The 25,335-nt window shown below is 37.0% G+C and overlaps 1 protein-coding gene across 1 annotated transcript; it reads right to left on the reverse strand.

Annotated features, from left to right (window-relative positions):
* Positions 1 to 297: 297 nt before the first annotated feature.
* Positions 298 to 25,335, reverse strand: il13ra2 (interleukin 13 receptor, alpha 2). Its single transcript, XM_022664455.2, has 10 exons — positions 25,142 to 25,335; positions 22,866 to 22,989; positions 22,430 to 22,578; positions 15,952 to 16,105; positions 11,505 to 11,625; positions 9,467 to 9,651; positions 8,048 to 8,199; positions 4,258 to 4,405; positions 3,588 to 3,705; positions 298 to 1,542 (listed from the first exon to the last, which is right to left on the reverse strand). Exons 2-10 carry the CDS (start codon positions 22,960 to 22,962, stop codon positions 1,443 to 1,445), a joined length of 1,224 nt encoding a protein of 407 aa, XP_022520176.2. The 5' UTR covers positions 22,963 to 22,989; positions 25,142 to 25,335; the 3' UTR covers positions 298 to 1,442.

A 25,335-nucleotide genomic window follows, 5' to 3' on the forward strand; every position in this document is an offset into this window, starting at 1 on the left:
TGTATTTCTTCATTGTTTAGAGGAATATAAATCTACTACACAGAACATTTTAAAATAATGAAAAAACAGAAATTCTGTTCAAACGTTTGACTAGTACCATATATATATATATATATATTACCATATATTTATATATATATATATATATATATATATATATATATATATATATATATATATATACACAGAAAAAGTGACATCACTGGGTTCAGGCTGCATGTAGAAAAAGCTGTCTTCTTCTGTTTCTTGCAGATTTTATGCAATTTCATATCACAGATAACAAAGTTGACTAGAACATTGTGACAGATATAAAATATATATTTTTAATGTCTAAAATGACAGTATACAGTTACATAATTTACATGAGAATAAAACAAAATAGATTTTACATCAAAAAAGATATGCTATGCAATTGATTCAACTGTTAAAAAAGTGAGTACAAAAATGCTAAAAAAATTAGACTTCAATTAGATTCATGATAAATTCAAGTTGAATATATAAATCAGATTTTATTTTAAGTGAGGTACAATACAGACCAGCCAATCAAAAGAGAGATCAATTAAAACAGAACAGTTTTAAAGGCACAGTAAAAACAATATTTACTTTTAAAGAATGATAAAGAAGAAAATAACTTAAAATGAAACGCTTTTGATATATAAAACCACACAGATGTCAGAAGCAGTTTTCTGATATAAACATTGAACAAGTAATAACTGTAGGACATGGGCCTTTCGGCAGCTGAGATCAGAGCCAAATGGAGCCTGATTAGGGATGTCTCAGTTGGAAGGCCATGCAAGACAGTGCAAGCACAAGCATTTTGTGAAGTCATACTCATAAATTCTCAACTTTAGTAGAGTAACAGATGTGGTTGCACTATCTGCATGTAAACACATCATTCTGTGTAAAACAAAATCTCAAGCACTGTATCTCAGTGTATGAAGAAAATGGACCCACGTGATACAAATGAATGACTTAATATTAATACAGCTGTTAATAAATCATATGACCTAAACTTGAAAGCTTCCATATAAATGGATCATGAAAACAAAGTGCAATAAATGGACAATAGGTAGCATCATTAACCCCCCAAAAATGTACGCCTGTTTTGAGGAGTTGTGCTGTTAATCTGGCAAGATTTGTGGCATTCAGTGAGTAACTTTAAATAGAGTGCAGCATCTAAAACAAGTAGGCAAGTAAAAAACGCCAAAGAAAATACATTCAGGATGGAAATACTGTTGATACTGCTATGCTGCCAAGGATACTTTAGTATTAACACAGGGCTCCTACACTCTCTGTATAATAGTGCAGAAGTCAGTGCATCACTGTTTGCATGCGCATCTAAAGCAAGACCCTTTTCCAAGCTCATATCATTCAGTGCTGTAAACTGATTGGCTGTGGGAGTGTTCTGCTGCTGTGACCACATGCAACAGATCCATACGTGCTTAGTGACACACAGGGCTTAGAATAGGAGGGAAGGCCTTCTGGACTTTCTCCTGGTACCGGGTGCAGAAGGTGTACTTCTGATCCTTTCTTTTCATCCACCTAAAGAGAGACAGAACAAACAATAATGAGGAAATGAATCCAAAAACACTTTAAGGACATTTTTACATCTACAAGTCCAGAACAGAGTCTGAATCAAGGCTTTTGTATTTGTTCAACACTGCAGTTTAGTAAGGACTTTACTACATCCTTTTATCATCACCTTCCTGGACTGTGTATCTATGTGTTTGACACTGATTACCAAAATTTGAACTCCCCTTTGCGTTCACACACAGCACAGAGCAGAATGAGCATGACTGATTCACCTCAGATTCCTTTCATAAGGATCGAATCTACAGTTACAGTAGATATAGGAGCCACGAGTGTAAGCCTTTGCACCTATACTGCATTGTGACATACAAGTATGTGAAGGGGTCTAATGTATTAATGGGCAGTGATGGGAATAACGCAGTTACTTTTTTCAGTAACGAGTAATCTAACTAATTACTCTGACTGTCACTATAACGCCGTTACCATTTCTGAAAACCTTGTTAGTGCACGTTACTTTAGCCGCTCAATTCACTTTTTTTTTAAACTTTGCGCATACGGACAAAGGCACAAGTGTGTGTGTTTGTGTGTATGCGTTGTGTGTGAGTCACAAAGGAGGGGAGGGTGAGATAAATGCCTAAGCAATGATTGGCTAAGGTATAGTAAGATTACGTCTTCAGACAATCAGAGAAAATAGGTGGGTGGGTGTTTAGAGCGCATGCATAGTGGCGCTATGCATAGCGAATAGCCGACTCTATGTCAAACTCACTGAGGGCAAAGATAAAAACGTGCACGTTGAGTGCACATTATGTCCTCAAACGAAAAATCTGTCATGGACAAACCTCTATGTAGGTACTTTTCTTAGCTGTTGTGCACTCTCTTCATCTGGCTTATTAAACACGCTCTGAGATGGTGGGGGGCCGGGGGTGGGGTTTACGGGGCGAGTAACACAAAAGTAACGCAATAATAGGGGTGGGCGATATGGCCCTAAAACAATATCCCGATATTTCATGGTATTATCGCGATAACGATAAAAAAAAAAATACACTACTGAGATATTAAAAAGATACAAGAAATTTAGCAGATTTTTAGCAAAAGTAATTGATCCAGAATGTCATAATACTAATAATAATGCACTCCAAATATCTCCATATATCCAGGATTAAAGTAAAATAAATGATACTGGACAGATATAATCTGTCTCTAGTAGATATTTAATAGGAAATGAGAACAGTGTGAATTTTTCTTTAGCTTAAAACAGCAAAATAGTAGTACCCTGATACCTGATAATTAGGGGTGAGTGTTATAGCACGATATTTCAGGGTATAATATCGTTCACGATGTTAAAAAATTTTGGCGATATTATTGCATACTGTTAATGGGTGACGATAACCTGCCTCAACCTCCTATAATTGGTCTGAAAGTTCAAAGTGTTTTTACAGTTCAAATTTATTGGACCAGGGTTTAGAAGATCCAGACCAAGAACCGCTATTTTTTAAAAGTATAGACAAAACAAGACAGGTGTGAAAGTGTTCTGAAATCTAAACATAAAATCAGTAAATTAGCCAATTAAGCTATCAATGAAACAACACAGGGTCACACAGATCAGTAATCTTACAAATATCTTAAATATCTTACAAATCTGACCAATGTACACATTTATCACTTGTACAGGATGTAGTCAATCAGTTAAGACGTTATGCTTGTTGTCCAAACTTTGCTTTTTTTAAGTTTAAACCTGAGTTGCGTAGCTAATTTTGCCAATAAACACTGGAACGCAATAGTCACACAAATACATTTTGTAAATTCATTGTAACCCACTTTTCTAAACACACTGAAATCAAATCCAGGTCTTTATTAAGAAAAATTCAGAGACAAAATATGTCGTATGTTGTTGGCCATGTCTAGGGTAACTAGAGAAATAAAAAGTAAATCTGATTTTACCAAGTAAGTGGAATTTTATGTGAGAAATTAAATCAACAGACTGAGACTCCTAGGACTGGAACTGTGAACACTTGTACTAACTAATCAATCAAACAAATCTTCATTGGAACACTTACATTTTCCTAACAAGCCAAATCATGAAGCAAAAGATGAGGAATGCTGTGACCACAATGACCAGCATGACAATCAGGACGAAAGCATTCCATGGTTCGTAAGGTATCTTTTCTCTTTTCTCTGTGGAAATAAAACAAAAGTGATACAAATGGTGATGAGTTGGTTGCATGACCACTAATGCGGGATCAGCCAGTTCCTCACAATAGTTTTGTTAAAGGTTTTTTTAAGGGTGTATACCGGTGCACTCATGCATTAAACACACAGTATAGTAAGTAGTGTAAAACATATTGTATTACATAGACTCAACAAAAGGAACCATTGTTCAACAGAAATAAAACAAATACAAAAGAATCCTGTACATCTATCGATAGAGTATAGAGTACAATCTATCAGCAAATTCAAATGAACTAAAGTTTATTAGTCTCAAATCTTCTATTTTCAGATTTTTATTTTATTCAAATATAGAACAAATTTGCTTATATAAAATTGCTTTTATATATATATATATTTTTTCTGTAATGTCTAATATAGTTTTTTGAATGTTTTAGACCCATTTGAGTTTTTAAAGATAATTTTATTTTTTTCATTAAGCTTTAATTAATTAAGTAATTATGATTGTGTTTTGGCATGGAGATCGATGCAGAATGTGGAGTGATTTTCACTTAGATTTACCTGGAAAGCATGTAGACTGGCTCCAGTCGCTCCAATATCCATCATCGGCACAGTAACCGCTCACTTTGGATCTGATTCGGAAGCACTTCATCTCTCTTTTGGCACTCCATGGAAAATCTAAGGTTGTCTCCTCAGTGACATTAGTCCACTAAAATCAGAGAATTAATAAAAACAGTTACTCCATGTAAAAACGGTGTAAAAAACTAATAAATAACCAGTTTAATACACATTACAGATCCTTAATACAATGTAAACTAGTTAGAATTTGACTTTTGACAAGATGATTATAAACGTCATAGCTTTGCCCTGTTTTTAATCTGTTTTACTGCTTTTGATAAATAAATCATCTAGTGGGCAACCAGAAGGTTATTGGTTTCCATCCAAAGTTTTGGCGTCCATGGAAGAATTGGACTTTAGTAATGAAACCAAACCAATAAAATGCTCCCCGATTGCAAAAATGTCTGTCATCTTCTGTGGGTAAATACTCTCACTGGATGTACTGCTGTGCAGTGGTTGTACAGTGTGCTTATTCTTTTTTTTCCCACCACTTTCTGAAAGCTAGATAACATAATAATAATAAAACCACAGATTGTTCAGGCCCAGCAATGTGATTGGCATAGAGACAAGTATTACTCTGCCAGAGTTTAAAGGTAGAGTACATTTTGTGGTTTGGAATTAAACCAGCCGAACAAAGGGACTCTGATCTGCTGCAACATCTCCAGTGCCTGGCCAAAAAAAGTCTCCACCTAAGCAAATGATGTGGGGTTAATGCTGCAGTTGGTCAGGTCTTGGTTCAGCAACAGTATGTGCTGAAAGAATGAGGTCAGCTGACTACCTGAATATACTGAATACAGACCAGGTTATTCCATCAATGGATTTTTTCTTCCCTGACGGCATGGCCATATTCCAAGATGACAATGCCAGGATTTATGGGGCTGGAATTGTGAAAGAGTGATTCAGGGAGCATGAGATCATCATTTTCACACATGGATTGTTCACCACAGAGTCCAGACCTTAACCTTATTGAGAATCTTTGGGATGTGTTGGAGAAAACTTTGTGCAGTGGTCAGACTCTACCATCTTTAATGCTGCAAGATCTTAGTGAAAAATTAATGCAACACTGAACTGAAATAAATCTTGTGACACTGCAGAAAATATTAAACCAATGCCTCAGTGAATGCTTGCCAAAATCAAATCTAAAAGTGGTCCAATGAATTATTTTTTTTAAAAAATAAATTGTCAAAGTGTGTAACCTTTTTTCCAGTTTTCCAGGCAGGGATTAAGGTAGAATAGATCATTTGTGTGTATGTGCAGTGCAGGTGTATATGAAACAAAGATCTTAATAAAAGTAGCTTCAACAGTGTGTTAAAATCTAACCATAAACAGAGAGGTTACAGAGCCGTGCTATAATCTGTAATAATAGAACAGTGAACAGTTTGTGGGCAGTGAGGTTTGTAAAGATACTGGCACTAACGTACTGTACCGCTACAATCTCCTCTGGTTCTAATGCCTACAGTCACAGTACACCAGAGCTTATATTCTCAGGTTACAGCACAAACCTCAGGTGTACTGTAGCTTAAATGAGCCAATTTCAAATTGATCTGGAATTGTCTGTTTAAAACTTTCAGTCAGCCATACAGGAGCTAAACACAGACCATGCATCTGCAGAGATTGCATTCCATGCCATGCTTTTACAGATTTCTGAAGCTGCCTGAGGTAAAAAGGAATACAAATTAAAGGATGTTCTGCCAAGACCTATTTTGGGATTCCATGAAGTTCAGTCGATTCACACTAAGCAGCTGTTTCACCGTACTTTGGCCCTGCATGCCTTGGGGCATAAATGTGACTATGAATTAGTGGGTTTACAATGAACACAATGTGACCTGGAATTGCAGCCAAGAACTTTCCCTTCACAGAGAGTGAGAGTCTTGTCTAAGAGAATGCTTGGAAACACTCAGCAATTAGCGCTGTCAGTATGACATTCTGTGGAAATATTATTTTTGGCCTTTCATTTTTCTGTTGTTTTTTTCTGAAAGGCATGCAAGCATTTTGCATTTGACTATAAACCTTATTTTCAATTTGACTATTCATGACGAGGAGAAGCCCTCTTTGTTTACTTTGTGTTAGAACCACTGGTGTAATCCAGCGGATCTGTTGATAAAGATTATATTCAAAGTGAAAACTTTTCCTTCAGCAACTTCATATAACATATAGTATATCCACCCCTTCCAAAGAAGAAGACCTGTGTCTGTGGTTGAAGGCGGTAAATTTAACCCTCCAGTAACAGCACCCGAATGTCTACACATCTACTTGTACCTTTTTGAAGAGGGAAAATGTCAGAGAAATGGTTCTAAAGTTAAGTTATAAAACTCTGCATTGGGTGCTTGTGAGGATCTTAGTCTAGCTGTTAGACTAACAACATTTTAACTGAAAGACACACAAGCACCCAACACATCCGCTTCACCAGAGCTTCCCTCTAAAGAATGGTAAGAGCAGATGTATATATGTTTGGGGGGATCTTAATTAATAAATTAATAAAGAGTCTTTAACATATGTAAATTATATGGAGCATCTCAACAATCTGGTCTTTTGTGCTATTTTAAACACAGTTATTCTCTATTTTTGTTTGTTTATTGCCTGTCCCTGTGTAGCTTTTAATTATATATCACTAAAGTAGCACTACTGAGGAACATTTAAGACTAAAATAGCACTACTAAAGGAAATTCATGATTAATATGATACACTCTGCAAAGAGATCTATTTTGTTCAGTTTGGGCCAAAATGTTTGTACTCTAAATAGTCTGTTTGAATTTTGGCTGAGCATAGCTAGTTAATTTATGATCAGCACTCACAGCAGTAGCTACTTCAGACTGCATTTACTGTGAATATGATATGAACGCAAATCCTTCGATGTGAAAACGGAAGAAGCAAACTATTGAAAATACACACATACGCACACACACACAACAGCACACACTGCAGAAATGTAGTATATTTTCTTTTCTCATGTCTAATCTTATAATCTTCATAATGTATGGCTTTTATTTTACTCTGATTTGAGGGAGAGTCCGAAAACACAGTGTAGCACTTGTGGTGTGGTTTTACAAAACAGATGTGCCAAACAGATGTGCCAAGTAGTGGTAATAAGAGCTATTATTACCTCCTGCTCCTTCGCCTTTCCTTCTCTATGATGTAAATATATTTTTGACCAGCTTCCTCCAAAATGCCCATAATGTCATTCATGTCAAAAAACATGTATCTCCAAAATTACAACTTTAGAGGAGAAGGAAAAAGCCTTTTTAGCTTTCCATTGAAGACAGAGTACATTTTTGTATTCTAAGCCAAGTTGTATTTGTCTGTTCAACATGTTGACATAAAGTAAAAAGATTCAAATAACTGAGTCCAACTGAGATTGTGAAAAAAATTAAAAACAGCAGCAATGGAGATAAAATTTGTTTGAGTAACAGCAGCAGTATGCCTTTACTTGCAGACTTAAGTTTTTGAATACGTGCACAGGGAGTGTAGACAAATTCAGGGTGGGTTTGTGAATCACTAGTGTAATGTTTTTTTAGTACTGTGCTCATCATGTTCCTACTTGCCCCCCCTTTAAATGCTTTATCACCGCTTTGAACTCAAGTGAACTTCATCAGCATTAAAAGATAAGATGTCTTCGACCATCACATTCAAAAGCTTGATCCATTGCACGGTTCACTTAAACTGATCTTATCATGCTCTTCTTTTTTATTTGTTTTTTTTTTACAGATGAACCCAGTGTTGTATTTGTTAATACCTGCCACATGCTGCCATCCATGCTCTCTGTGGTCCCTTCTAGCTCATACTCCAGACAGTGCTCCGGTACACGACCCTCAGGAGGCGACCACTGCACCTGCAGCAGGCCATCCTCACTCAGCACCTGCAGCTCAGATACTGCTGCTGGTTTTACTGGAAACAGAGAGAGAGACAGAGAGAGAGAGAGAGAGAGAGAGAGGAAGGGAGAGAGAGATGTAAGAATAAAAGGCTTGGTTTGTGTTATACTGTATCAAGGTGTGTAACCGTTCTTTGAATAGAAAAAATATATATTTATATTATATTATAATATATTATATTATTATTTTACATTATATATTTTCTGTAGCCATTCAAACATCCTGGATGCTTTATTTATGTTCCATTATGTTGGCACACTGTCACGCAGCCTTGTTCTCCTTCCACACTACCGGACTCCATTTCCCAGAATGCACCTGGTTATGATAGTAATAATAACCTTTCACCTTCACCCAATCGCGTTACGCTCCGACGCTCTGATTCCCCTGTATTCTGAAGTACTTCCGGTTCATTCTTGTCTAGCTCCTGTATATAAGGCATCCGTTTGTAAACAAACACAGCGAGGTATTGCCGACTTATGTTGCGTACTAAGCGTTTTCCTGATTACTGTTTTTGCCTTCTCGTTACGACCCTGTTTTCGGATTATCGGTTTATGTCTTTTGTTTTGCCCTTATTGGATTTGTTGTATGGTTGGACTGTTTCTTGGTTTTGTACTCGGACTGTATTTTTGACTACGTCTCTGGTTATCGGTGAGATCATTGTTTACTTGGTTATTCTGTTAGCAGAACCTGTTAGCCTTCCTGCTAATAAACCTGTCTGCATTTTTAACTCGGCTCGCATCACTCCTCTCTACCTGGTGTCACACGCACTAACAGGAAGCAAAGTGCAACCCTTATATGAAAACAGTTATTTAAGTAACTTAAAGTTATTCCCTGTATTTTCATTGGTTTTATTTATTCCTAATGATAAAACACACCATATGTTTGCAAGCTAACCCTGCTTTATGAATGTATTTAAACTGAATTATAACTAAATAACTACGTAGTTATTCTCTTTCTGTTATTTGCATTGTTACTGGTATTATTACTGTTGTTCTTATATAAATTAAGTACCTGCATTCAAGGTAAAATTGCATTGTAGCCCTCATTATAAGTAATTGCAGATCTCATTATAGGTCATTATAGAGCTTGTGTATGCTCTTCTGAAAGACAAGCTTCAACACATTCTACAGTTACGCAAATAGCATCTTTAATTAGGTTAAGATGAGTGCCAAGGCCAGGGTCACTCAGTTCAGGTTCAGACTGCATGTGAGGAGAACATCACGTGGCAGTATGTTTGACATAGTTTACGTTAGCATGCACTTGGCAAGGTAAAGAGCAGTTACCCTGGTTTTGGACCTCTAGGGAGATGAAGGCGGGCTCCAGCGCTCCTGCTGCGGAAGAGCCGTTCACACACATGTTAAACTCAGAAAACTCTAAAAGAACCTCCCGAGGGAATCTGCATCCTCTCCGGAGCTCGGGGTATCGGATGTACTGTGGACATTCTGAGGTTTCTTGCATTTCCCTGTGCCTGAGAAAACAAGAAAGGTATGAGTAAACCACCCACAACACACCCACACATACACAATAGACCCAGGTTCCTTCCTTTTCCATGACCTCCTTTTGTTCTAATGACAGAGTGCACTCAGGCTGCATGCTCTCCACAGGTTTGTGCAAAGCTTCTGTAGTTCATCTAGAACCAGTTTCAGAGATCACAACTATATTTCATCCTACAATAGACCTTTCTGCATAAAGACCTTACCATGCTCAAGTTAAACGTCTCCTTCTGCTAAAATCCAATTCTTGTTCTTTGTGAAATACTATAGGTCTCTCTGAGTTGTATATGCATGCTGCACATGGAACTGTTCTTCAACCCACATTGTCTGCAGTAGCTAAGAAAATAGAAGCCTCAGAAAAACAAGTCGATCAGAGAGTTGTTAGGTCTCTACGTCAACCAGTGAGTTAGCTATCTTGTGTAAGTAACTGTAGGTTTAAATCAGATCTCCAGTTGATTCTTTTTACCGAGACCTTAAATATACACTCAACATGGTGAAGCTGCCCGGGAATTACCAAGTCTGAGGTAAAAGTTAAGTAGCGTTAGTTTAGCTGAAAGAAAGAGGGGTGGAGGGGATCCACGCAGGGGCCACTCGCCTCGCTGAGAGTCTGATGTTAAGCAAAGTTTAAGGGTTAACTTTACCTGAAACTCTATATCTCTACAACTAAGGCTGTATCTTCAAAAACATTTTTTAATTGAGTGTGGAGGAAGGCAGATCACATTCTCTGCTGCAGTGCTGTTAGCCAATCAGAGGCGATATATTGACATGTAGAAGTATATATGAGCAAGAGCCATATATATACACAATCGATGCCAGATTACCTTGCGTGTTCAGAAAAGTTAGGGCCACTAGTGAAAATTCACATTTGAAGACCAATCACAGACACTAGTGGCCCTAACTTTTCTGAACACACAAGGTAATCTGGCATCGTACAAAATTGCACCCCACCCCATGAGACCAGGCCTTTTGGATGTGTGATGTGTGGAAACACACCGTTGATCTTGGCACTGACCACGTCGCCTCTACACACGTATTTGTTGGTCATCTTTAACCAAGACAAAAGTAGGACTTTTCGTTGAACCCATTGCTATTCTGAGTCCCTCTATGGCAGTCTGGCATGACTATCCACCAGGTCTTATTACTGTCAATTGATTTCTACTGGGTGCAGCTATTTTTTACCGTTGGTTGTATATTAAACATAGCACAAAACAGAAGAAATTTTGTGTTAGGTAGATTATTGCTTTATTGTAATGATGCTTCTTGTCAATAACCCTGTAATTTTTCATGTTAAATGGTTTAACATTTGTAAGGAACATTCATATGTGGGTTTGCGCCCTTAAAAAAAAAAGCCAAATCTTATACTTATTCCAAACAGATTATTTTGCTGTTGCTATTGACTATTGCTATTAAGCTTCTGGTTTCTGAGTACAAGGTACCTGATTGGCAGCACCTATGAGCATGAGTACTACAGTGCTACAGTGGTAAGTAGGTGTCTGCACCAACAAATGGCATTACGCCACTTTTGAATGATATGAATTGGGCCTGTATGATAGGGCAGCTTCAAACTGGTGTTCTGCAAAACCAAGTTGCAGCATTATTTGGCATGAGCCCTAGTATCATAGTACCAGAGACAGGTCAGGTGGGGGTCCCAAGAAGTCAACACCCCAAGAAGCAAAATAGGCTGTTTTTGTGCTATGTGTAATATTTTAAAACTTTAAAGTATTTTGATGTGGTCACAGACCTTGCTATAATAAAAAAGTCAATCTTAGCCTAACAATAAATTTAGGCTTAAGTGAGCCATAGTTAAAACATAGTAGTAGAGCTTTACCAGTAATAGAGGGAGTGCTCGGATTGAGGAGGGTCAGTTGACCCTGGTTGCCACGTGCAGTCCATGTACTCCTTGTTGAAGTAAACACAGTGAAAGTCTCTTATCCGTGAGCCAGCCACACCTGAGAAAGACAAAGAACAATGTTTTGTTATTCTTCATAACACTTCTTTTTATTATTATCATATAAAACAATACATTGTACAGACAAATGCATTGCTGTGAAGATCTGATCGCAGTGAGAGTAGAAAAGTTGTTTATAATAAGTCAGGATGTTAGATGATACTTCCCCTACCTCATTCCCAACTCTCCAAATTCTAAAGATAGTAATAATTTGAATAAGGCACCATCATTTCAGAGAACACAGTTCAATCACTGTTCAACAGCTCAGTGCTGGGTCCTTTATATATACCCCACTAGCCCACGCTATAGATTGTCTGCTCCAGAAAAACATGTCCGGTTGCAATATGGCAGTACTTCTCTGCAGGAACAAGATGGGCTGTGTGTTTATGCGTGCAGTTGCACATCTGTGTCTGCAGCAATGTGTGCAATTTAAAGTAGCTGAATGCATTTATTTGAAGTGGTGTCCACAAACATTTGTGATATAAGAGTGAGAATTTTACAGTCTGTAAGCTGAAGCTCTTAAAGGTTAAGTGTGACAGCTGTTGGCTAGTTTGCAGTTCAGTTCTTCACCCTTGTCCTTATGTTTGTCTGTCCGGTTGTGTAACCCACTTCTAAAGTAAACAGTGGTAAAAAGCAAAGCATGTTTTCTCCTACTGCAGTGTGTGTGTCTGTGAATGAGAGAACTTCCTCAATGATTTTTCTGTGGAAAGAGGAAACCCCTTTTTCCTTTCACACTGCGGACATAAAACAGCTGTTTTTGGCCCTGGTCCTTCATGGTTTACCTGATACGTTTGAAAATCTGCGCTGCATGGTACGATTGTACTTCACTAACAATCAACTAAAGGATAAGATATAATCAAATCACCGCAAGGAATCCCTGGGGCAGAGGGGGGAAGGGGGGGATTCCGGGTTATAGTTCCAGAGAATAATCACATACAGAAACCTGTGTCCCAGATGTTTCACCTCTTCTTACTAAAACACCCCAGGCATAAATATTTTCTTCTTCACTTGCTCACAAGTGACCAAGCACGAGTGACCAAAGAGCTGTCTGTGAACTCTGGGAATACCAATTTCCAAAGCTGCCATTATGACTCGCTAAATTTGTCTGACTAGTCCAAATAAAGCAATTACCAAACATGAATAATGGACTTAGAGACTGAGAGAAGAATAGAAAACATTTGCTGGGGTGGCGCACAAAAGGAAACAGTTAGGCCAAGATAAGAGAAGGGAATCTCTGAGCCAAACTAAATGTGAGAATTCCAAGGTTGAGAAATCTCAAATGGGGTTTCTTTATCGCCTTCAGTTTCTCTCTCTATCTCTATCTCTGTTTTATTTTTTCCAAATGTGTTATATTCATTATTTATATTGAAGTACAGATAATTGGATTTAAACATATTTCTGTAGAAGTTGAAGAATCAACTCAAGCTTTTTACTCCAGTAAAAATGTAAAAGTTCTGGTTTCAAAACTACTTAGTATAGTATAGTAAGTATAAAAGTACTGTAAGGGGAAAAAACACCATTAAGGACACCACAGGAGCCTATAGTGCACTACTACTCGTGTGCTGCACTGTCCCATCAGTTTACAGTGTCTAATGTTCCTCATATGTATTGTATTTTTTGATGTATCTGTTTTTCTGGTTCTTTGTTTGCATGTTTATCTTTGCTCATTTGCACTGTAAGTATCTGTTTTGTATAGTTTGTCCCATGATGCAACACAATGGTCCTGGAGGAGTATATTTGAGTCCACTGTGTAGTTGTAAGCAGATGGAATTTCAATGAAAGCCTCCTAAACGGGCTCGACCTGGAGGGTTCCAACTTCCAAATATAAGCTACCACACCAGGTTCTAATACACTGGCAGTTCAAAACAATATCTCTGATGCATGTCTTACGCTGATGTTTCACAGCTGTGCTGGATTTGCTTGAAAGGGTTCAAAAAAACATTTGACTCACCAATAAACAAAGTACAATGGCTCCTAATAAAAAAAACTGTGGCTTTTTTTTTACTCCATAATGTGACAAACAAACTGCTGACTGGGCCAGTAGAGTGTGGTTTGACTGAAATGCAAATCAGCAGAAAAAATCCATGCATAAATTTTGCTCTGAAATCTTTTTTTTGTGGCACAATGTCTGGGCTGACAGCTATCGGCTGACTAGAATGCACAGGGGGGAAAAACACAGTTTTGTTTACTATTGAAATGAACTATTCAGCAGATTTAAATGCAGCGCTTTACGTGTTATTATATATATTTTCTATTTAATAATGTTATATTTCTATGTTACTAGTTTGTATGGAGTCGCAGTTATTGAAGCATTGATCAATAGTCTGGTATTGCATGACTGGCTAAAATACTGTTCACTGTTACATATGTGAACATACAAACATACAAATAAACATAATGATCGATATCTGGATTATCAAATATTATTAAGGGTCATGTTCATTTATTGTATGGGACAGCAGTATGTTAAGATAGATAGATAGATAGATAGATAGATAGATAGATAGATAGATAGATAGATAGATAGATAGATAGATAGATAGATAGATAGATAGATAGATAGATAGATAGATAGATAGATAGATAGATAGATAGATAGATAGATAGATAGATAGATAGATAGATAGATAGATAGATAGATAGATAGATAGATAGATAGATAGATAGATAGATAGATAGATAGATAGATAGATAGATAGATAGATAGATAGATAGATAGATAGATAGATAGATAGATAGATAGATAGATAGATAGATAGATAGATAGATAGATAGATAGATAGATAGATAGATAGATAGATAGATAGATAGGCCAGATAGGGGGTGCTAGATGGATGGGAGCTTTCACGGTGGGTCATGGAAAAAGTCATGCGATATGATACTAGCTATTTTCCCATGGCATTTGGTGTGTACGTGTAATACGCTCACTCATACTAACTCCATTCAGATGAGAATTCTCATCGGTCTCAGTTTCAGCTCTTTCTGGGCAGCAAGCAATGGAATGTTGCCTTTTACTTTGTGCCCAAACCTTTTCTTTGTGACAGTGAGTCAGTTGTTTTGATAGCAGTCTTCCACCAACAGTTGGGCCATTCATCTTTATTAATGTCATTGTTAATGTCATAGCTGGCTTATCAACAGGTTCCTTGTTGCTAGAAGTGGCGCAGCAGGAATGCCACAGACCTGCATTTAAAGTTGATTATAGTTGAAGCTCTGTTTTGTCATTGTCTGACACGTTGTGACGTGTTCTCTGTGCTGTTGTCCGTACCTGACAAAACTGAGTGTGGAAATGGGACTGGCGGAATGGAGGCTACATTCCACACAGACTGTGACGTACAGTACACTTCTGATGAAAAAATATTGGCTGAAGCTCTGCTGACAAGAGCTGCCAGGGTTTAAACTCAGCATGTTTCCTTAATATCTGATGGTACATCCTGATCATGTTATGACAGAGCAAATCTTTGCTATTTTCTTGGCATCAACTGTGAACCTGAGGAAATGAGTGGGAAATTGAGAAATTCCAGTTATGGTGATTCCAGTACAGATGATGCTTATTAGACACTTATTAGCACTTATCAGCACACTGGCCTTTAAGTGTCAAACAAGACCGTAAAATGTGTGGCTAGATAACATTCCAGGTAGCTTGGCTAAGATAGCTTGGCTAAAAATCTCCTGAATGAATAAAAGAATAGAAGGTTGCACAGCTGAACAGGTGGGAAAATGACAAAACAATGCAGAGTGCAGGTCAGTATGGCTGTGGATTAGAATTTAGGAACCTGCCCTGTATGAAAAAGTGCAGTTTGTGAAACTCTAGCCCTGGATAGATTAAAATTAATAGAAGTGAATGGAAAAGCGAAGAATGCAAAAATGACAAGTAGATACGTGCAGGTCAGCATTGCTATGGATTAGAGTTTATGAACCTGCCCTTAAGGACTACAGGTAGTTTTTTAGAGACTGCTGGGAATATGTAACTTTAATGGACTAAAATTAGAGAATGGGAGCAATAAGGGATTTTTACCAACAGAAATATTGTTTTTACATCATAAAATTATGTAAACTTTTATAAAAGTAAAATATTCAAAATAATTAGGTGAGAATTTAATGAACATAAAGACTCATTAAAGAGTGTTTAAATATTGACAAATAAAGTAGCTGATTCATGTTAATAATTACAACTATCTTTTGCCTTACGTCATTTAAATAAATAAGTTAAAAAAAAGTCAAGCGCTGCTTGGGAATTTCCAAAAGATGACAAAGTGTCTCCAAACTTTTGAAGGGATGTAAAACTGGTTATGAAAGAAAACACCCATCACCCAGCTTAAATGCATACCTGTGTGTTCAGGTGTGTGAACAAACTCCACCTCCTCTCCCTGGACCTCGGAGTGTTTGGTGCAGGCCCCATTCACCAGAGTGAGCATTCTCACCTGGATGGGTTTCTCCAGGTCAAACTGTGCCTTGTATGAAAGCCCTGTGGTCCGCACACTCTGAAAACACACACACACACACACATTAATACATTGCCTTGGGGGGAGTGAACGTAAGTGAAAAGTGACAGTTGTGGTTTTCATTAGCAGATTTGTTTTGGAACGTGGAATTGAATGGAATGAAATATTTCTTGTTGATGACAGGCTTAAAGAAGACTTAATATCTGTTCCAAATCCTAGGGTGTATCCTGGGTAGGCACTGAAGGCTGTTCCAAAACAAAGGAGTCTTTGTATACAAAGAGATTTGAAGGACGCAACTGAAGTACTAATCAGGGCCCTTGGTTACCCACAATTCTCTGTGCATTCAAAATGCGACGAGAAACAAGACAAACATCACCAGGAAAATTGGCCAAATATGACAGTAAACAAACACTCTGGAGCAGAATTGAGTTTAAAATTAAGTTAAATGAATGTCATTTAATTAAATCTGTGAACAAATATAAATGCACACACTAAACTGTTTAATATGTGTGACCAACAGGCTACTGAGAACGAGTCTTCATATTATGTACTTTATGTACTTTATATACTTTAGACAAGAGTTAGAACCAGGATGATGATCAGGTTTAAGTTTTAGATTGAGGTTAAGGTTAGGATAAGGATCAGCGCATAAAGTTCAGGTTAATGTTCATATTGAGGTTAAGGTTAGGATTACCACCATAGTAAATGATAGATTTAGGTTTAGTTTAGAGACCAGGGGGAAGGTTAGGTTTATGATGAGATTGAGTTTAAGGTTTGGTTTACTACCAGGGTAAAGATTGAGATTAGAGTGAGTGTTAGGACCATGGTAAAGGCTAAGTTTAGGATTACGACCAGAGTGAAAGCTGATAAAGGTTGAGATTGAGATTAAAGTTAGTATTAGGACCAGAGTAAAGGCTACGTTTAGGTAAAGGTTAGGATTAGGACCAGAGTAAAAACTGCTAAAGGTTAAGGTTGAGGTTTGGAAGACTAGTACTAGAATTATGACTGGTGTGAGGGACTGGTTTGTGGAGTTTTAAGTTAAGTTCTTTAAGTTCTTTTTTCTTGCAAATCCAAAGAAGTATTTATTAGACACTGAATATGTTTGACTGGTTGTATTTCATTCAGTCTAAGATGTGTAATTCTAAATCCACATAATACTGTTGCATCTCTAGACAGATTACCTAACAGAAGTGTGTCTGTGACAGAATGATAGACTGGAACAGAATTACTAGAGTTTTTACTAAAATGCCTCACATTCAGTTTAGAACAAACAAGATTGATGAGTTTTGGCTAACCCAACCTGGCTTCAGTTCAGTGCAAACATCTGAGAACATTCATTTTGATGCTTTTTATGGTCAACTTCTATCCTTGTTCATCTTGTCTTATGCTTTCATCTTGGATGTGTGCCAGAGTTCCTTAGAACTCTGGCTTCAGGCACTCAGGGAGTGAGGCCAGCAGCATATCTGAATCATTTGAATGAAGCACGTTGTCGGGGGGTTAGAAATGAGAACAACTACTGTGACTGTGATCTTTAAAAAACAGACACCAATCAAAAAATGTGGACAAAAAGGTCTCTATTAGAATTATGTATGCTGAGAACTTGCTGACTGCTGAAATCAACTAGTTGGGTCCATTAAAAAAAATCACTTAATTTACTTCTTATACATACACTGAACTGTTCAATATAAGTGTAAATTCATACACACAGAATCCAAAAATACATTAGATGGAAGTTACTACAGTACTCATTTGAATACAGATCGTACTATGTGATTAATCTGAAAAATCACTTTCTAGTAAGCATATATCAGTTTGAGGCTAACATATTAGCTTGTGGCTAATGCAATATTTAAAAAAAAGTTAAATCCTTTCTAATAAAAATCAACATAAGGCAACATATCTATCTATAATTGTAGTAAATCACTGCAAATTCTGAATTTTGTAAATTGTTACAAGCCTAATTCAGGCTCTAGGATTTCGAGAGCCCAAATGGAAAATTAGATTTTATAGAGCCCTGCTTAATCTATATGTAGTAACTTTACTATTTATTTTTTCTTTAAATTAATTTGAAGTAATTAACCGACACCTCACTTTACTGCACCACATTTAAATCTTTAAACCTGCAAAACCAATGCAAAATTATTAATTAACTGCTTACTTGCACTTTCAGTCTTCTTCTTAATGTGCACATCAACTGGTGTTCTTTGTTGTTTTACTGTGGTAAATGCACTACCTCCATTACACACACACTAAAAAATAAGCTACTTTTATACTTTCCTTTTATTGTATTTTTTATCTGTATGATTATATCTTTATTATACTTTTTTTGTAACTTCTGTGTACTTTGTATACCTGCTGCTACTGGATGTCCAGAACTTCCCTCCGGGATCAATAAAGTATCTATCTGTCTCTCTGTCTGTCTGTCTAAGTACTAAGGTCCCTAAAGTCTTTCTAACAAGTAAATCTGCCGTGGAAGATCATGACAATGGCAGCTGAATCAACAACTTCAGCTTTGGAGAGAAAATCAGGTGTGGGTTGACTTGCATAAAATAAATATAAATTATGGAATAAGTGTAAAACTGACAGACACAAACACTGTTGATTTAAAGATTGTATCACACAACTTTGTGTGGAGTGCCCGGGGCCAAAGGTTCAAATTGCTTCTGATGTTCAAGGGAGCCTGACAGTTAAGAAAGTGATATGTCAGGTATCCATCTACTATTTACTTGTCTCTGAGAGAAGACAAGAGGACAGAGATAAGTGTGGTATGAAATTGCTTCAATATGTCTTTGAGAGAACATCACAGGACAGTACTAAGTGCAAGACATACACATCTTGGGTGGTCCTATCATAATAGGGCAGTGACAGAGTTAACAAGGTCCAATTGATTTCACGTTTCACATCAGATCCAGACATTATCCAGAGCTGTGTTCTCACTACAGGAAATACAAACATTGGCAAAGAAATAGTTGAAACAATATCTGCACCCAGAAGGAAGTACTGGATTGCAATGCTATTAGGAAGGAAGATAAAAGTTACCAGGAACAAAAATTACTAACAATTTGACTGATATGGCTTACTCTTCACATACACATACAGAAATCAGCAGTGTGTAAGGCATGTGTAAGCACAAAGTAGCCGTCATTAGAGGTGGAACGAAAATGCTACATGTTTTTCACATTTTTAATCAAATTAAAACTGAAAAGTGTGACTCAGAAGTGACTTAATTAGCTAATATCATAGACTGTGTATAGCTGGACAGAGCATCGTCTCTCAAAAGTGAAGCCACCACAGGTCGGGCGCCCCCTGCTGTTCAGTTGCAGAAAGCTGTGTAACTCCACCCATCCCCATAGGTTTCAATGGCAAAACAGACAACTTTCAATCACGTTTTTTTCTAATATACTGTAATTCTACCCTCTTATTTAAATGCAGCAGCTAGTGTAACCTCTGCTTATATTGTAAATTTTTTATATCCCCACAGAATTCGTTAAAATGTTATTCAGCTCTATTCAAAAAAGGTGTGGTTATTGTAAAAGGGCTGCTTATGGGCGGGACCAATAACAGACCGTCAGCTCCGCTCCGCCCCGCTCTGCAGTCTGTGACCGCGAGGCAGCCCTCAGGGGCGGGGTTATTTAAATGAGTAGGCTGCTCTCCACAGTCTTTCTCCCTCCTCTGGTCTCTACTGCGCAGACTCGGGTATCAGGATCACCAACATGGCGGAAGATTTTGGCTTCATTTTCATTGAATAAATGGGAACGGAGACACTGCGTCAATCTTTTTTTACAGTCTCTGGCTAATATAGTCTGGCTATGGGTCATTTAGTCTCAGTATAAATACAGCTGTTCTGTGAAGGCCTCAGTGGTTTGTTAGAGAACACTAGTGAAGGAATTCAACAGCCAGGTCTGAGATAGTGAAGTGGTCAGAGTTGTGGAGAGTTGGAAAGCAGGGTAAGGATATAAAAACTGTTCAATCTATTAGCCAAAATTTAAAAAAAGGATTCTACAACTGCAAACCTATTAAGACATATCCACCCACCCAAACATATTCATCCACCCAAACCAATTGAGCAACTAGATCACTGGTCAGAGAAGCAGCCAAGAGGGCCATGGTCACTCTGGAGGAACTGCAGAAATCCACAACTCAGGTGGGTGAATATGTCCAGAGCACAAATCCAAAGCTGTGCACTCCACAAATCTGGTCTTTTTGGAGGAGGTGCAAGAAGAAATAAAATGTTGAAAGACGTGTTGTTTGCAGTTTGCCACAAGACATATAGGGAACACTTGCAGCTGTAATTGCTGGAAGGTGGACCTACTAAGTATTAAAGTCACACTCCATTTTTATTTAATTAAACATGTATGATTTTCATTTCACTTCACAATTACGTGCTCCTTCTTGTTGGTCTATTACAAGCTTGTGGTTGTTCAAGAGGTATTAATACATTTTAAGCCATTGCACTGTTCTCTGGAAAATTCTCTGAAAAAAATACTCTATTACTAAATTACTCAATTACTCTATTCACACAATGACTCTCTTAACATTGTCCAGACTTGGATGGCAGGGAAAAGTCTGAGTAACATCCGCTACAACTGATCCAGACATTTGCCTGGTTACACATACAGCCCGCTGGGTAATCTCTGGGAAGGTTCTGAGTGACTGTGCGTGTGTGAAAGGAGCTTGAAGAGGGAACATGAGGACAGTTCTGAATGCACGTGTGAAGGATAAGTTCCGATAAGTCTTTTATGATGTAAGTGATAGTAGCCGTGGCATGATGTGTATCGACACCACCTTTCCCAGGGTAGATTATGGTTCAATTCCCTGTCCAGGCAAGCACACCTCACTTGATAAGACAGCTTGAATAAAAAAAAAATTACCTAACAAACACTAACATTATTCAAATGCAAATCCCTCCGGATTAGAGCCTCAGTAAAATTCCATACAGGTAAATATAGAAGATAAAAGAGCAGTGCTAAATGATGTGTGAATTGGGTGTGTCTTTTTGGCATCTTCCACAAACATCTGGACATTTAATAAACTGTGTTTTTTTACCTGCATTATGGCCTTCATTCCACAATAAATGCTGTTTATGATCAATAAAAAAGGAGCTTTGGAAATGAATTCATAATATATGCATGTGCCTATAATGCCTAGACATAGATAGCACTACATTTCAGATTTCAACATATACATATCAAATATTGATGATATTATTTAGAATCCGTAACTTTGTAATTTCCATGGTACACTGAATAGGGAGTAGTGTGTAATTTGGGAAGCATTTGGATGTTCTTATCTGGGGTTCTGGTAACTTGCGGATTCTGAGGCTGGTAACTCTGGTGAACTTATCCTATGCAACAGAGGTGAGTCTGGCTCTTCCTTTCCTGGGGCAGTCCTGATAAGAGCCAGTTTCATCCTAACATTTTTTATGGTCTTTGCGACCGCACTTAAGAATGCTTTCAAAGTTCTTACATTTTCTTACATGTGGATTGACCGACCTTCATTTCTTAAAGTATTTTTTTTTTCTTTACTTAGTTGAGTAGTTCTATGGAACTATGCAGTAGTATTATGCATTAGAACATAACTCAAATAGGGCTGTTCACTGTATATCAACTCTACCTCTTCACAACCTTACAACTGATGCTCTCAAACACATTAAAAAGACAAGAAATTAACTCCTGACAAGTTCAGCACAGCTGTTAACTTAAAACTATTCCTGGTGGCTCTACCTCATAAAGCTGGCTCAGCCAAAATTCGCAAAGCTGTCATCCAAACTAGAGGTGCTAAATTGAGGTATGTAAAATATAAAACATATTTTGTTTTTTATAAACTTTTTTTTTGTAAGTAAAAAATTTCATGCTCTTAATTCACATTATCATGTTGCTACAGCAAACTTGCACTCTGGACTTCATGTTGCTGCTACCTACCTACTCTCCCTATTTAGTTTTTGTGTATTTATCTTTAGCTATTTTGTTATATTCTCTTTTCTTCTCTTTTTTCTTCTTTTTTGTCTATTTTATCTATATTATCTATTTTAACAACAGCTTTTGGGTGTAAACTGGATCGTGAGATCACAATTTCGTACTCATGTACCACATGTGATGTGAATGACAATAAAATTTCCTTAAATCCCTTAAATCCTTGAATCCTTAAGGTGTGTCCAAACTTGGTGACTGGTACTTGTACACTGTACAAGTTTTAAGACAGACCAAAGGAGGATGGGTCCCCTCTTTCCTTTCTACTGTTGCTTACTAAGGGTCTTATGTTTTTCTGTTCTGCAACCATAGTTCTGTAAAGCCGCTCTGCAACATCAGTTGTAAAAAACTCTATTTAAATAATAATCTTGTTGAATGTAATATAAATGCATACCTTCCATCTCCCTGTGAATGTGTCGTAGAAGCGGAGCTGGTAGCGGACGGTGCAGTCGGTAAGGTTCTGCAGGCTGCTCGGTCGGCTCCACTCGATGCTCAGATAACCTAGGTGGCCTGGGTCTGTGATCCTTATGTTAGCTGGGGGATCTACCGGAGAAATGAACGTGAATAAAACAGATATATATCTTAGTTTAAACTACAATTTACAGCAAGTTTTCAGAAATCAAATATGTCTGAGTCTCTGGGGAATATTGTGCAAATGACCTTTTTGCTGAAATACTGCTTTAGGGCTTCTTTAAACAACATTTTTTAAAATATTGAACTGAATAATAAACTATGTACACACATTAATCTGACATAGCTTGACTTGTGTCCACACTGTGTGAAACTGGAACACTCAGACTCCGGTCACTGTGGTCATTCAGAACGCTCACCTGCCAATCCAGCAACATCTTCAGCTTGTGCAGTGTGCTCATGCAGCAAGACCAGCGTAACCACACACCTCCATAGCAGTGTGAGACCTGTGGTCATTCTGTCCTCCACACAACTCAGTTACTCCTGGGAAGGAAATGACTGGTGAGTAATCTCTGAGGGGTTAAAAACTGAGTAGATGAGATTCATACTAATGGCTCTAATCCAGGCTTCCTCAAAAACAGCCAAGACTGCTTGTTTTTGGGGAGTTCTTCAAGCATTACTCCATTTCATATGAAATAATAAGCAGATTTAGCTGTATCAAATTGGAAGGATTGCAAAAATCCTTTTGTTTTTAGAATCATTTCATATATTTTTTATTATATTAAAACTTGAACTCCACTAATCTTTCATGTTTCTTTTTATCTCTTATTAATTGAACCATAATCTGATCATATTGTTTTTATTTTAGCTCTTTTAGTCCCTGTTGTATTGTAACTGCTCATCAGCATTCAAAGTAGAGGTTTAAAGGTTGACTGATTGATTTTCTGTTCTTCTGAGACTGCACTGACATTTATACACTATGGGGAATTTTCCCAGACAGGGACAAATCTTCATTTCTAACCAAAATTCAACATCTATCCAATGATAGAGCTTAATGTTAAAGCAATATTGAATTTTAACACCAAACAGATTTTCATTTCTAACCAAAATTCAACATCTATTCAATGATACAGCTTAATGTTTAAGCAATATTGGATTTTAACGTCAACCTGAGTTTCATTTCTAACCAAAATTCAACATCTATTCAATGATAGAGCTTAATGTCAAAGCAATTTTCAATTGTAACATCAACCCGTTTTTTATTTCTAACAAAAAATTTACATCTATTCAATGATAGGGCCTAATGTTAAAGCAATTTTGGATTTTAACGACAACCTGATTTTCATTTCTAACAAAAATACAACATCTTTCCAATGATGGAGCTTAATATTAAAGCAATATTGGCTTTAACACCAGCACAATTTTAATTTCTAATCAAAATTCAACATCTATCCAATGGTAAAGCTTAATGTCAAAGCAATATTGGATTTTATGTCAACCTGATTTTCATTTCTTATTAAAATTCAACATCTATCCAGTGATAGACCTTCATGTTAAAGCAATATTGAATTGTAACATCAACCCATTCTTATTTCTAACAAAATATTAACATCTTTCCAATGATAGGGCTTATTGTCAAAGCAATATTGGATTTTACGTCAACCCGATTTTCATTTCTAACCAAAAAACATCAAGCCAATGATAGAGCTTAATGTTTAAGCAATACTGGATTTTACGTCAACCTGATTTTCATTTTTAACCAAAATTCAACATCTATCCAATGATAGAGCTTAATGTCAAAGCAATTTTCAATTGTAACATCAACCTGTTTTTTATTTCTAACAAAAAATGTACATCTATTCAATGATAGAGCCTAATGTTAAAGCAATATTGGATTGTAGTGTGCGTCCTTTTTTTTTTAACTCTAACAACACTTCAACATCTATCCAATGATAGAGCTTAATGTTAAAGCAATATTGAATTTTAACACCAAACAGATTTTCATTTCAAACCAAAAACATCTATCCAATATCAGAGCTTAATGCCAAAGTAATATTGGATTTTAACAATTTATAACCAATTTTTTAGTATCAACCAAAATACAACATCTGTCCAATGTTGGAGCTTAATGTCAAGCAAACATTGGGTTTTCTTTTTTTTACAAAAAAAATTAACATGCAAGTTAGTGTCCACCATCTTTCTGGGCCTGCTGGCAGCATCATGACCTCTCTAACATTCCTGGCAATGCTCCAAATCGTAGTAGAAATATTTCTCTTGATGGTAGAAACAGTTACTCCAACAAAAGCAGGGTAATCTCTGTTATTGATACCCTTTACTATAGAAAAAGCACTGAATAAACAGATGTCCTGATACTTCCTCCAAGTAGAGTGTATTAAAAACCCAACAAGGCATGTCTCAGGATTAGAGGAGAACAAAGGGAAACACAGAGCTGACTGTACAAACCACAAGAAAAAGACTCCAGTAACAGTAACAATACTCACTAACAATCGACTATCAGTACTCAGTGTTAGATTCACATCATGCAAGATTGTATTTAAACATAATGATTTTTAACTGATTACACATATTAAGAGAAATGACAATATTAATGAAAACAGGCACAAAATAAAAAAAGTTAATAAATTCCAGCACCAGAAGGAAGAGTCATACAGTTAGAATTTCTGAGAATACTTACTCAAGTGGTCTAAAATGGAGAGATGGAGTACTCCTCTCTAGGGATACTTGTAGTGTGTGTGTGTGTGTGTGTGTGTGTTAGTGCACCGCCCTGTTGGAACACTCTGACTAAGGATTTTAGTCAGCCATCGGGTTTTGTTCAGAAAGCACACCTCCCCCTGCCGAGTCACTCCAGTGCAAACAACTGGTATCCTG

This window comes from Astyanax mexicanus, chromosome 1 (genome assembly GCF_023375975.1).
Source record: "Astyanax mexicanus isolate ESR-SI-001 chromosome 1, AstMex3_surface, whole genome shotgun sequence".
Lineage (NCBI taxonomy): Eukaryota > Metazoa > Chordata > Actinopteri > Characiformes > Acestrorhamphidae > Astyanax > Astyanax mexicanus.

Coding starts and splice junctions, on each gene's coding strand:
- il13ra2 (XM_022664455.2), bottom strand. CDS start 22,962: ATGACCACAGGTCTCACACTGCTATGGAGGTGTGTGGTTACGCTGGTC. Junction 16,106..22,429: donor CATTCACAGGGAGATGGAAG/GTATGCATTTAT, acceptor GTGTGTTTTCAG/AGTGTGCGGACCACAGGGCT. Junction 3,706..4,257: donor CCAGTCTACATGCTTTCCAG/GTAAATCTAAGT, acceptor TTATTTCCACAG/AGAAAAGAGAAAAGATACCT.